Source organism: Ctenocephalides felis, unplaced genomic scaffold (assembly GCF_003426905.1).
Source record: "Ctenocephalides felis isolate EL2017-DRISC unplaced genomic scaffold, ASM342690v1 CF-g0.4_SCAFFOLD_01886, whole genome shotgun sequence".
NCBI lineage: Eukaryota > Metazoa > Arthropoda > Insecta > Siphonaptera > Pulicidae > Ctenocephalides > Ctenocephalides felis.
In genome coordinates this window covers 174,603,848-174,618,476 of record NW_020538040.1, presented here as the reverse complement: position 1 = coordinate 174,618,476, position 14,629 = coordinate 174,603,848, and the positions used below count along the sequence as shown (strand labels likewise).

General features: G+C 31.4%; 1 protein-coding gene across 1 annotated transcript; it reads left to right on the top strand.

The window, feature by feature from the left end:
- Positions 1-1,870: 1,870 nt before the first annotated feature.
- LOC113376287 (venom serine protease Bi-VSP-like) lies at positions 1,871-13,699 on the top strand. Its single transcript, XM_026616192.1, has 4 exons — positions 1,871-2,492; positions 5,220-5,331; positions 11,329-11,582; positions 13,302-13,699. The coding sequence occupies exons 1-4, from the start codon at positions 1,871-1,873 to the stop codon at positions 13,697-13,699; spliced, it is 1,386 nt and encodes a 461-aa protein (XP_026471977.1).
- The last annotated feature ends 930 nt before the right edge of the window (positions 13,700-14,629 follow it).

Here is a 14,629-nt window from a genome sequence, read left to right as displayed (position 1 = left end):
TATACTAACTGGTTTCCAGCAAACACTATTAGTATTGGCTGTAAAATTATTGGATATATCAAAATAACAATTCATAAATAATTAATTTAAATTTTCAAAAAATTTTATGGAAAATAATATTAATAATTTTAACGTTAAATCATTGTCTCCAATATAATTTTTAATCTAACTGTAATACATTGGCTCATAAAATGAAATTATATCTTAAATGCTATTTGACAAAAAATAAAATAATCAAAATTGTTTATTATTGTTAAAAAACTATTTAATTTTTCATTAAATGCGTATTTCCATGAAAAACAAATCGATACATAGGATCTACATCGTGGCCATCAAATTCGGTTTAAAAAAAAAACTAAAATATTAGGTTGTCAAATATCTCCCTTCCGCCTTTTTGTATTATAAACCAATAGCAAAAAAGCGGAAGGGAGATATTTGATAACCTAATAGTCAAAGAAAAATCAGTGGAAAATCAGCTCATAGTCCTAAATAATTATTTAATATCCTGCTTAACTATTTATGTATATAAATAAAACTAAATTAAGTTACACAGTTGATTTTTATATGTCGAAGCAAAAGTATAACTGTTTTAAAGTCAAAGCGAATTAACAAATTGTTTTGAAAATATTTATGTTTTTTGAACTTGCAAGTAGTTCATTTTCTTATAGAATCATGTTTTTTGATATATATGTAGCACACATTAAAACGAAATATGTGAAATATTGTAGCACTATCATCTTTTAGATTATGCATATGTTTTGTATCTATTACATTATTCAACGATAAAATTTTAAGGGTTCCATGAGCTTTTATGGCAATTTAATTACAAAAACGTCGTTTTTTCTATAGATGGCAACTCAACAGTTGTCTCTGTGTGACGAATTTTAATTTATTATATCAAAACCTGAGGGTTCTATGAGCTTTCATGGCAAATTACTTGCAAACTACGTCGTTTTTCGTAGATGGCAACCCAACTGCTATCCCATATCTATGTGACAAATTTTATTTTATTTTATCAAAACTTGGGGTTGTTTGAGCTTTTATGGCAAATTACATACAAACTAAATCGTTTTTCTATAGATGACAACCCGACAGTTGTCCCATATCTGTGATATATTTTGTTATTACAATGTTCACTTAGAAGCATATTATTAACTATGTTTTCAAGTAAAACTTGATGTCACTACTGCTTTGTCTAATTATTAATGCGCTTTTTCAAAAGCTAGTCGAAATTTTGACACAACATACGACCTTGGCAGTGCCTACAGAAAAATCGCATCATCATTGTAATGAGATTGTACCACGCTACTGTTGTTACGCAGGAGAAAGTAAAAACCCAAACGGATTGTTCAGTTCGGTTCACTTGGGGAGTGATCGTCGCCAACCGGATTTGACGATTGAGCTTCCAGTGTTTACGTCCATCGCAATGTACACGTTTTTATATTAATTAACTTTCATTTCAAATCGAGCGTTTTGCATGGCTTATTATACAAATTGTTATTTCGAACAATTGTCATTCGATGGTAAAGGAAAATTGAAGACAAATTCGACGGTTTAATTACAGGTCATGGTCGTGATCAAAATTTGATAATCTTTATAAACAAAATTTGAACTTGAATTGATTAATTATATAATAATACCTCAAAATATTATTTTTCCATTACCAAAATTAATAGTCTTTTCTTTTTCACAGATAACAAAAAAGAATGCTCAGTATTCTTAAGCCAAGTTAACTTATCCATTACCAAGTCGACTGTCATTTTCAGCAAGAATATGAGACTGCAGCACCGTTCGTGATACGTTCGGTTTACTATGCGGAGCTGCGTCGATTCAGAGGAAAGAAGAAGGATCAGTGTATAGAGGTTCTAGGATGCTGGGTAAGAACAACTGGCGGGTACTGACGTTGGTCACAGGGTTGCTATTAGCACAAGCTATAGACTCACCGGGACGAGGCAGAGGACGAGTGCGTTTTCCTGGATCCTTTCGGCCACAACCATATCGCGAAGATGAACTTTCCTTAACCGACGATATACAACGTATACCCCATCCGTACAGTGAAGAGTTGTCGCAATCAGCTCCTGAGGCGAGAGCCAGGTATCCGCCAGCAAGATACACCCGCGAATATTTTCCTCCAAAGTTATATTCATCTGCAGCGTCAGACTACGCGGAGTATTCTGAGTATTCAGAATTTCCCCCACGTGGTGGACGTACTCCTTACTGGAAAACGAGAAGTCCTCGCGTTGTTTTTCCCTATGGGGATCCAACATCTTCATACGATAATATAAAGTTTCAAAATTATGAGAACGTAAAGTTTCAGGAGGATTCCTCGTATGACAATCCATCGAATGGGTATCGAGGACCGAATTATGGAAACGAGAATGTAGTTTTCCGAGATCAAAATTTTGGTGTGAATGACTTAGCCAATGTTCAAGATCTGCGCGATTACAATCTACAGGATCTCCAAGAAGAAACACCAGGGGTTCGAGAGCGAGGTATGTTTTCATTGTTTTCATTAATAAAATATAATATAGTACATTAGCGTTGTTTGTGTCGGCGTAATGTTCGTATTGGTAAACGTGACCGTGACTCGTTGACGCATGTGACCGTCAGGCGAGCACAAATCGTGCGCTTGGGGCACTTGCGAGTTCTTCTTAGCTTGCTGGATGTCCGGCGGACTTCTGGATGGGACTTGCCCTGGTCTATTGAGAGGCTGCTGTCACCGAACTGCCAAAGCTGCGACGGGCATCGCGAGTACCCAAAACAATGCGACAGATATCACAACTCTGCTGGAGAATTACGGACCGATTAGGAACGATCCTAGTGAGTGTGTGCTCAACGTATCCAAATAGTTCGTTTTGAATGCGCTTTGCTACCAAATTAAAAATCTAAATTTATTTTGATACTTTTCTGGCATGGATTTGATTTTCGTGCACGGTGTTATATAGAATGCCTAAATTTCTGATATAGTTTCATAAACGACCGAAGCTCGCAGGTCGATATTGATACTGATCATCTCTAGATCTAGGTTTTGGCAAAATTTTCAAACGTGCATGTTGTGTTCTGCTAGTTCGTGCATGTTTCGATTGGTATTTTATTTTTAATAAATTTGCTATTGTGTCGACAGATTCAGTTGTATTCGGTTTGGGTACTCGCGCTATGCTGACCTGTCTCGCTATTGGTCGATCGGTTGGAACAGTCACGTGCCTTTGGAAAAATCAATAATCTAACTCATTGGATTGTCTTCTTAGTAAAAATAATAAACTGTCATTAACATTAGCGTTAAATCATTGTTTTTGTGTATTATTTAATAACAATATATCTATCTTCTTTGTAGTTTATATAACAGTCTGTAGATGTAACTAAAAATAAAATGTAAAAGAACAATGTGTTATAATAGTCTTATAATAAATAATCGATTCGTGCGTTTTAAAAACGAAAGTTATTGATTTGATTATATCATGCGAATTTTAAAATGGCCACGAGTGAAATCGATTACTTTCATTATTATATTTAAACATCAGCGCACACATATGAAAACATTGGCGAACGTAAATAACATTAAGTTCTCAAATTCGCGCCAAAAGCGAAGCATTATCAACAACATGCAAATTTGAATTGATAATTCGACATATGTTTGCGATGCACGTAAGAAATTTACATATATCGTTTATAAAAACAAATGAATGTTTGCATGTCGCCTATACAATCATACGTTCGCATATGAAGTCCAATAACGAGCCGAGCACGTTAGATCAGTGCTTTTGTTTGTAAAGAAGTAATACTTTCACCTAGATTAAATTTACTTTCTCTTAAGCGTTCTAGACCTTGACAATACGTTGATAATTTACTAATTTGTCATTAGTTGTTATATGTTCAAGCTCAACCTTAACAAATAATCGAGATCAAATTAAATCATGTCAATTATCTTCGAGAAGTCGAAGTGAATTCCAAATCATTACGGGAGGCGCATTCATTCATGTTGTGAACGAAATGCTAATTTTAATTCAATGCAAATTTCATATAAATGATACACAAGTAATTGTTCTCACAGAACAATGTTCATCTAGATTTGCTGAACTTGAAACACTTAGATTCAAGATACGAGAGAAAACAAAGCAGCATTGTGCCGCTGAATCTTATCTTACCAATTGAAACTATGATCCATGACTGAAAAGAAATTTGATTATCAAAAAGCGGTGAAATTTTTCTCGCGCCGGACCGGTGCATTACAAATTAGTTTTGTGAGATTTGGAAAAAAACATGAATCTGTGAAGTATGTGATTCTGATTATTGATATGAATACATAGACAATTTTGGGATCACGCCTTCATAAATAATGGATTAAGCTATATAAATGAAAACAAATATATGGTAAGAGCTAAATCCATTTTTTTAAAGTAAAATTTTATAGGCACTATTTTTCTTCTATTTTTAGTCTAAATTTTTAGAAGTGAAGCTACATATCTTGTAATGTGATACAGAATTTAATTCTATAGTAAACTATAAATATATACCAGACTAAAAAACAGAAACTACTGATCTTACAACTTGTTAGGTTAGATTTTTGCACCTGATCCATCTCGACTTTAAATACTAATCGACAGTTTTATTATATATAATGATTTTTAAACTTCTGAACTAAAACGTCCTGTTTTCTTATAAAAATGTATTGAAATTATTTTTTTAATACTTGGTGATATGGAATGTACCCTTCTTCACAAAAAACTTTCAATTTTAAACTCAGAAGAGTGAAGACGTATTTTCTCTACGTATTTTGAAACAGATTTTAATGCGTTTTGATGATTTTTGGTTGGTTCCCACAGAATTGGAAAATGGCCAATTTTCAAAGTAAATTTTTTCAATTATATGATTATTTGTATTTGTTATAAATATTTTCCGAAGAAGGAGATATCCCATATTTCCAAATATTTTTTTTTGAAATCTGCAAAGTTCTATTACTGCTTATAATAAATACTTAGTTGTGAATTAACAAATTGTAATTAATGCATGTTGTTTTATTCTATCGAAATTACAAAATAGTTGTATTTTCAATATTAATGTATTTATTAAATTTTTAATACTGTCGTCTGACAACAATCAACAAAATCAAAATTGCTTCATTTGCTCTATTAAAGAAAATATTAGTGTTTCTATATTGTGAAAAATGGATTTTTATGTATTAAAATAAAATATTTTAAATGTAATAAAATATTTTTTAGGATGCGGAATATCAGTAGCAAAACAAGCTGCTCAAAGAAGAATTGTTGGAGGTGATGATGCAGGATTTGGAGCTTTTCCTTGGCAAGCCTACATCAGAATAGGCTCCTCTAGGTAATAATGAATTTAGAATAACATTAATTAAACTTAATTAATTGAGGATCAAACGTATAAATATTTTGGAAACATTGATAGTGGAATCTTACTAATCTGGCACATTAAAATACAGAGGGTGTCGAATTACTGGAATGTTAGGGTTACTAGGTTATAGTGAAGAAGTCATAATTTTTAACATATAGTGGAAAATAACGTTGATATTAAGAAAAAAAATCAATATATTGTCCAGCAAGGATGTCGGATTATTGGAGGTGTCGAACTATCAAAGTGCCGGATTAATAAGATTCTATTGAAATATCAAGTGTCTATAAGATATCAAGTTGGCTCCAAATTGAAGCAATTTGTATATAAAGCTTTTTTTAGATGTTACTCAATTCTTTTGATCTGCGACATTTTTATCATTTTTATTATTTTTACAGCAGTGAGAACAATTACATGTCCTATAAGCTGTATTAAGCACTGGTTATTACTAAAAACAATGTTATTAGTAGGTAATCCTTTGATTGTCCTTACTAGGTATTTCAGATAAAGTTTATTTTTAATACTAAACTCTATTAAGAGACAACCCCACGGTCTTCTATTTTTTCTGGAAAAACTAATTGCTAATTTTACTTGGAAACATATTGATATCTATATTTCCAAGTGAAAACCAATGTCACTCCGGCTTAACATCAGGCTGTCCGAGTCCTAACCACTAATCTAATAAGAACTCCTTATATATTCCATAAAACTTTTATTATGATCGATATAACATTTAATTATATCTTTGGAAAGACTAAAAATAATTATGACGCCTTCACCGCCGATTAAATCGCGAGTGGATTCTATGGAAACCACAAGTTTTTACTCTTCTGATTTATATGATTTATATAATGAAAATGAAATTATCCATTATTATCACGTAACAAGAGAATCGACAAATAAAACATACATCTATTACTACTAACCACAATTGTATTGGTATATATGTAATTACATTAAATGTTGAAGAAAACATACGCCTGTTTTACGATACCCGCGAACAAGTGTGTTTTACTCGTTGCATCACAAAAACTTTCTACAAGTGAACAAAAGAAGCTCTCGTGTTTATTATATTATTGAAAATTTAAAAAGCATATTTATTACCGCAGTGTCACCTGTGTTTATACAATATATGAATTGACAAAACGTTGTTAGAATTTAGAAAAAATCCAGGGCAGTAAAACCTGTTTTATATTCAGATTTGTCGTTAATTTTTGTTGCAATTGGCATTTAATAAAACACGAAAGCACATTTTTTGTATATATATATATATATATATATATATATATATATATATGCTTAATATTGTTTATAGACTGCTTAATCGACGTATATTTTTATAGAAAGCTACCCAAAGGGTTATGCTCTAAGTAATGAATTTGTTCTTACAGTTTCTGTAATACAAATATTTTTTTTATTGGTACAGCAATGCGGGCCAAAAACAATTTTAAATTGTTAACATATTGCTATTTATATTTTTGAGTAAAAACCAATGTCACTACCAACCATTGTCACTTGTCAAATCTGGAATTTCTTGTTTAAATCCCATAACACTAACCACTAATGGAGAACCACAAAACACAAAATTATAGTCAAATTTGCGAAATTGTAATTAAAACTCAAATTAAATTATTGATCTTCGGTTTTTATTCAAAGGAAATATTTCATATTTTATTTTATCAAGCGATATTGGATTAGGAGGCGTTCATTAATCACGTGATCGACTTTTTAAGGATTTTTGGAACCCTCTTCCTCATTGATTATACATGGTGATATTGAAAATTACTGCCCCTCTCCCACCAAACATCACGTGTATTTTTAGCTTCGAGAAAAAATTATATATATTTTTTTTTTTGAAAATGTTTGGATTTAAAAAAAAATCAGGTAAAAAATAAATATACGTGATATCTTACTATACCCATCCCTCCCCTACATGATATTTTGTGATTTTTTGTCGAGCCCCCACTCCCTCTAAAAACCTCACGTAATTAATGCAAGCCTTCCTAGCCTATATTTAATAACAGTAAATATAGAATGTTTTCTTTTCGATTGTTATTCACATAAATTTTATTTTGAAAATAATATATAGGGCCTATTAAATTATATGAATGATATGCAAAACAAAATAATTGTACCAACTACAATATATGATAATAATTATGCACCTAATTGTGGAAAAGGAAGAGAAATAATTACTTTTTTCGGCAAAATATTAGTTTTTGATTTTTTCATTATATTTCTTTTACTTTATAAGCTTTACGTTGAAATATTGGAGAAAATAAAATATTTATTAATGCATTTACTAAGGGTTTGAGCGTGGTTAAGTGATAAGAACTTTGGCCTTGCAAACTCGTCCAGCCTGATATCGAGCAATATAAATAATAGCTTTTGCTTGAAAATATAGATCTAACTTTTTGCGATAAAAATCGCCTTTTCTGGCATTGATGCATTAATTTAATATTAAAATTTGTCATTAAAAATATTAAATTATTATTAGAGAAATTCCAATAATAAAAATACAGTAAAATATCACTAATTTGGCACTTTGATAGATTGACAACTCCAGTAATCCGAAACCTTCAGCGACCAAAGTCCTGGATAATTTTGGAATTCAACTGATGATGACCTAGGGAGTTGCTATTTGGTATATCGGAATTTTTCGAAAAAAGATATAAAATGGCATCAAAATCATTTAATTACCAGAGTGGGACCGATTCTGTATAGAAACACGACCAGACCCTTTTTCAACTATTTTAATATGACATTAAGAATTATATTTTTTTCACTAAATTTTTTCTCTCTGGTTTCTAATTCTCTGGTTTTTAATTGTACTGGATAAGTGAGATTCTACAAAATATACCATTTGGGTTGCCATCTAAGATAAAAGTGAAGGTCCAGCATAACAGCTCATGAAACTGTTTAAGTTCTGATTGCTATTAAAAAAATAAATAATAAGACTCTGCTTTTACTCAGTAAAAACTAGAAATTCGCGGCCAAATTACTATTTATTTCCGATATTTTAAACGTCCTCCAAGTACCAAAACCCTGTACAAAATTAACAACAAAATGACGTGAGACTATGCGCGTAAATAGAAATTTCTGCTATTACAATTAACATGTTTATTGCAGAAGCCAGATGAAATGTTATGGTATCAGTAAAATGCTTTTCTACATTCATCTCATATATTAAATAAACCATAAACCATGCAGGCTGATTGTAAATTTGTAATTATAATATAATAACTCTTGTAATAACTGATACAAGGTGACTGAAATTGCAATAGCGGTTTAATAATAATAGTAAAGTAAAAATTTTAGAACGCTCGTTATTTGCTATTGTAAAAGTTATCCAATAGTGTTTATTTTTTGTTGATTAGAAACTTGCACGCCTAAATTTGTTGATTACGTTCACAAACAATGAAAGTGGAATTTCTCTCTTCTAGAACGTTGGCGTTGCATAGAAAACAAAAGCGTTAACTTACTCGTGAATTAGTATTAACAAATCCATTAGTGTTATATTTGTAGAAATTTGCAAGTTCAGTTGTGTAAATTAGGCCGAATTTATTTCAACGCGGACAAGCCATTTTAGTAAAAGACGACCGTTGGCTAAAAAATTTTAAGCCCATTCCTTATAAAAATATAAGGTTGAAATCTGGATCAAAAGTTTAATAAATATTTGGTTAATAGAAGCATTGATTAGAATATCTAATCATACAGAAACGTAAGATTACTTATCCCTAAATCAGAGGACCAGGGTTCAATGTTGCTTCGAGGAGCCTGATGTCAAGCAGTAGTGACATCGGTTTTCATTTGAAAATAGAAATAGCCTCGAAATAAGCCTTATCCGACATTGCTGTAGCAATAAAATATGCGCCACTTTACAAAAATCGTAATAATAAAATCATCACACAAAGATGAGACAACCGTTTGGGTTGCCATCTGTGAAATTGGCGTAGTATTAACTCAACTTATAGAACTAATAAGTTCTGATTGCTGTTCAAAAGAATAAAAAAATACATATCCACAGGCTTAGGTGATATTTCACAAATAGCAAATATACCGTTTAATGAACAGATGATATTATAAATACATCAATTACCATAAATAAAACAAATACCCTTGATATATTTTATTAATGTATACTGGTTTCCAAGTAATCGTAAGCGTTAAAACACCTAGAATCCACAACTGTTATTTATAAGCTGTCAGATTTCTAATAGTAATATACATAGCATGTAATAAACTGATTGAAACTAACATTCTAAAGTAATTTTTATTTCGAAGAAAATTCTAGACTGTAAAACATAAAATTTAGTTAAAAATCAAACACGTATAAATGCCGCAGTTGTTGAGAATAGTTGTATGTGTATTTATGATATCGTTGGTTTAATTATACTTATTAGTTTATCTTTTTTGGTTAATTTTTTTTTACTATTGTCTTGTTGTATTATCATTGAAATTGGTAAAGAGAATGTGAATTCAACAATTTTGATTAATTAATTGAATATGTTCCAAAGTTTAATAATACAATTCAATAAAAGAAAGATTACACAGTGAATTTAAGTGTGGTTCAAATTTTAAAAATCAGCTTTATGATGTTTTGGATAACTATAATGAAAAATGTTGTTCCACTATTGGTTTTTGATTCTTAAACAATATTTACACTTCACTTATGCAATAATTATATCACTACGTTGAAAAAAATATTAATTGAACTTATGTGTAAAAATAAAGAAAACAGATTTTTCTCTCTTTCTGACAATATTACATTTTCTTATTTAGTCAGACACTTTTTTCTGTTTTGTTTGTTTTACAAAATAGTTTATAAAATCAAACTGTATTTGACTTTACTTTAAGGAAATAATTTTTTGAAGAAATGTAGGAATGGTAGTTTATACTGAAATTGTACAAATATTGAAGACTTTCATATTAGTGAATTTTTGATGATGGTGTCATATTGAATTTCAAACTAGTAGATCCTAACATTCGGTTAATTAAAAGTTTAAGTTAATTTTGATCAAATAAATTTTTCTCCAACTTCATAACTATTTCTTCAACTTTTAACAGATTCAGCCCTTACAAAACATGGTGCCCACTGAAATAAAAAGTGAGTTGCTAACCAAGCATCTTCTCTATGCGCACGAGTTAATTTCTTTTTAGTTTGAACAGTATTGTTATCATATTTAATTAATATTTAAAAAACCACAAACCAAAACTAATGCATAAAAAGAGTAGGAGCCTGCCTTAACGTAAGTGGTTAAGGACGTGGGCTAGCACAAACTAGTGCTAGGTTCTATCTCAAGCTCGGCTAAGCTCGACATCAGGCTGCCTGATAGGCAGTAAAATTTGTTTAGCTTGCTAGATTTTTGAGTGAAATAGCGCACATTTAAATCTCTAATTACAAATGGCTTGCTTCTTTGCTTTTTGGTCTACTGGCTAACAAGCTAGACATCAGGCAGCATGATAGGCAGTGAAATTTGTTTAACTTGCTAGATTTTTGAGTGAGATTTATTTTAGCTTGCTAGATTATTAAATATTATATATCACATAGCAAAATACTGTTTCACTATTGGTTCGAACAAACAAATCCATCCACAAAAATAGCGCAATGTGGACTTCAGATTGCTACCACCGCCCGGTGTTTACTGGGCAGCATGCTAGCCAGCCGACCAAAAAAGCAACAACACAAGCGTCGTGTGAACAGGCTTTAAGATATCAAAACCTAAAATTATTATAGAAGTTTGAATTTTAGAGAAAAATTTATAATCACTCCAAAAGAAATATTTATCTCACAAACAATCTAATAATACATCATACTTTTTTTTTATTATGACAAATATGTCCTATTGTATAGGAATTTAGGCCATATAAAAATGGTTTTATTACAAATATCCTATATAATTATAATAATAATTAATAATATTAATTAATATCCTATATAAGTATGAAACTAACAATGTATCTTTTACCCAGGTGCGGTGGTTCGCTGATATCGCGGCGACATATAGTGACGGCCGGTCACTGCGTGGCGAGGGCGACTGCTCGCCAGGTCCACGTGACTCTAGGCGACTATGTCATCAATTCTGCGGTGGAGCCCTTGCCAGCCTACACATTCGGAGTCCGTTCGATTCAAGTGCATCCGTATTTCAAGTTCACACCACAGGCGGACCGGTTCGACGTCGCCGTACTCACGCTGGACAGACCTGTCCATTACATGCCGCACATAGGTATCCCCCGAAACATGTGCTCGAGCAATCGAGCTAGTTCAATAGAAGTCAATGATCTGTGTTTGAAAGATAACTGATTTTATTTCAAAATCATTCCGCGATAGTAAAGGAAAAAAACTTTTGGTATACCGCCCTTGATTGATATACGGAAAATGCATATTGATTGATAGAATGATCTCAATCATCTATAAACCGAATTTTGGTTTACATCTAAAAAATAGGCAAACTAAAGATCAGTGATGATAAGCCTGTGTTTGCAAATAAAAATTATGTTTAAGCGATTTCTTTGGTATTAATAAATTATGTGACTTTGATTAGAATCACAAAGTCACCTCTGTGACTTCCAAATCACAACGTCCTATAATATTTGCACTTCTGTGCATGAAATTGTTACTTCAGACTAAAAAAGCTGATCAAAGGTCATAAATATTGATATTGCTCGTCTTGATAACATTATAGAATTAATATTGATGCATCATTTCACAAAAAATGCAACAATTATTAGGTAAAAAATTAAAAAAAATTGGAATGTGACTTGAAACTTACGCTGGTCTATAGAGACTTAAACAAAAATTATTTGATAATGCTTTTGTTAGAGTATTCAATCAAATACATTTTTTTTATTTAGGATATATTCCTTTTCAATACAACGTTCAACTTTATATTCATTTTTACTCCTTAATTATGTTACATATTTTTTTTATATTCTGATCTATTCAACGTTCCACATGATATTTGTTTTTACGTACTTCTTTAATTTTTACAAAAATTTAGTATCCTTTTTTATTCCATCGTAAGTATATAAGCATATTCAAATTTCTCAATATATCCTATCTCCAATAAACATCAATCTCCAATATTATGTCTACCATCCCACATTCGGTATTACGATTTAGTATTATATAGTCAGTACCAGGACCCGATCCAAGGATCTCTGTCGTGCAAGTAGGACTTGTTACCAACATGCATTGTCCGCTGCAAGATTATATTGTACTTTTTTCATATTTCAACCGTTGCAAAAATTTATATTAAATCATGATAGATGTTAATATAAACATTGAAATAGTGATCAAAATAGATCAAACTATTTTTTTTAATTTATATGAAAATATAACCCCACAGTTTCTCTACTACGTTGCAATAACACAGAAACAATATTTTCTTAGAAAAGTCACACTTATTGTTATGTACATAAATATTTTTCGGCATGTACGTAAATGAAGTTTAAATTTCTTAATAAAATTGAGAAACTGGAGATACTAATTAACTCCAAATATTTTCAAATTTACATAAGGCTGAATTTTTTTCATGGTATGCGAATATGACTTGATTAACCCTTTCGCCACGAGAGTGTTTTTTGCAGGAGTGACGCTGCTGGATTAGCCAACAAGTTGTCCAATATTTGTTTCACAAAATATTGTCAAATTTTCCAATCACTATCGATCAAAATGTATTTTAAATTAATTTTACTTCTGAAAAACTGAAAAACCATAATAGCAAATTAGAATCTTCTATAATATCACACAGAGTGATGAATATTAAAGCAAAACTCATCACAATTGATGTCGTCAATAGGTGGCATTCTTAGACAAAGGTCGTCAAGCAGATGCCGTCTATAGACGACTCTCGTAGCGGTAGAGTTATTTACGTCACAACTATTTTATCGTAAGGAATAAATCAAAAGCAAAGTTAATTATAATCCATTTTCCCAATTTTCAGCTCCCATTTGCCTGCCAGAAAAGAACGCAGACTTTTTGGGGCAGTACGGCTGGGCGGCCGGATGGGGCGCTCTCAGTCCTGGTTCGCGTCTTCGTCCGAAGACTCTTCAGGCTGTTGATGTTCCAGTATTAGACAATCGCATCTGCGAACGTTGGCATCGTGCCAATGGAATAAATGTAGTAATCTACCCGGAAATGCTTTGTGCAGGATACCGGGGCGGTGGTAAGGACTCGTGTCAAGGAGACAGTGGTGGACCACTCATGATGGAAAAATCGGGAAGATGGTACTTAATCGGAGTCGTATCTGCCGGTTATAGTTGTGCAACCCGAGGTCAACCTGGGATCTACCATAGGGTGGCACATACAGTGGATTGGATATCACATGCTACTAGTCTGTGATCGACTGAAAAGTGATTTGAAATTATGTAAAAAAATCTATTAAAGGCGTAGTGGGTGCAGCAATAACGTAATATTTGTTGTCTATTTTTCGAATAAAAGAAACTAAAATTGTTAAATATTTGGAGAATTGGAAGTATGAATATTACGGTTTATTGTTCCATATCTACTCGATGATGATTGGAAATGTCAAATGAAGGTAGACGTATTCGAGATCACCCACAGAAACGCCATCCAATTGTAGATAATGCAAATGAAAATATTTATTTGTGCGTATTGTGAAGTATGAATTTTCGTATACCCTACGATGGAATATAAATTATGTTAGCACGCGAAGGACAATTTTAGCAACAAAATTACTGCAAAATTTAAAATTGTGCAAGAATTTTTTTGGAATGAAAAGTGTTAAAATGTGAATTTGAAATGATCGCACATTCTTGGACTTTCATAAAGTAAAAATACAAGAAGTGCTCTTACAGTTGATAACATTTATTATTTTATTGCATGTAATAAATTATTATTAATTTATAATAACGTTAATTAATAATTAAGTTGTCTTTATATAAATAAATTAATATTTGTATGTATATAGGCATTTTTATTTTAGTTTTTATGTTCCACAGGTAGCAAATATATTAAACATTAAGTATATAAGTTTAAATGTATTGATCAATAAAATAAAAAAATATTCATATTTACATAATAACATTCACAAACAATGTCTCTTTGAGTGATTTCGACACATATAGTCCATGTAAAACAAATGAAGACCAATTTTATTAAAGTAATGCATAGAAAAGAAAAACACCGTATGGCTGCAATCACAGGGGGCTACTCACCACCTGCCTTAAGTTATTTATTTAAATTACAATTTAGAACTTGCATTTTTTCAATTGCATTTCTGTCATGAGTAAGCCCTTTAATATTTTTCTA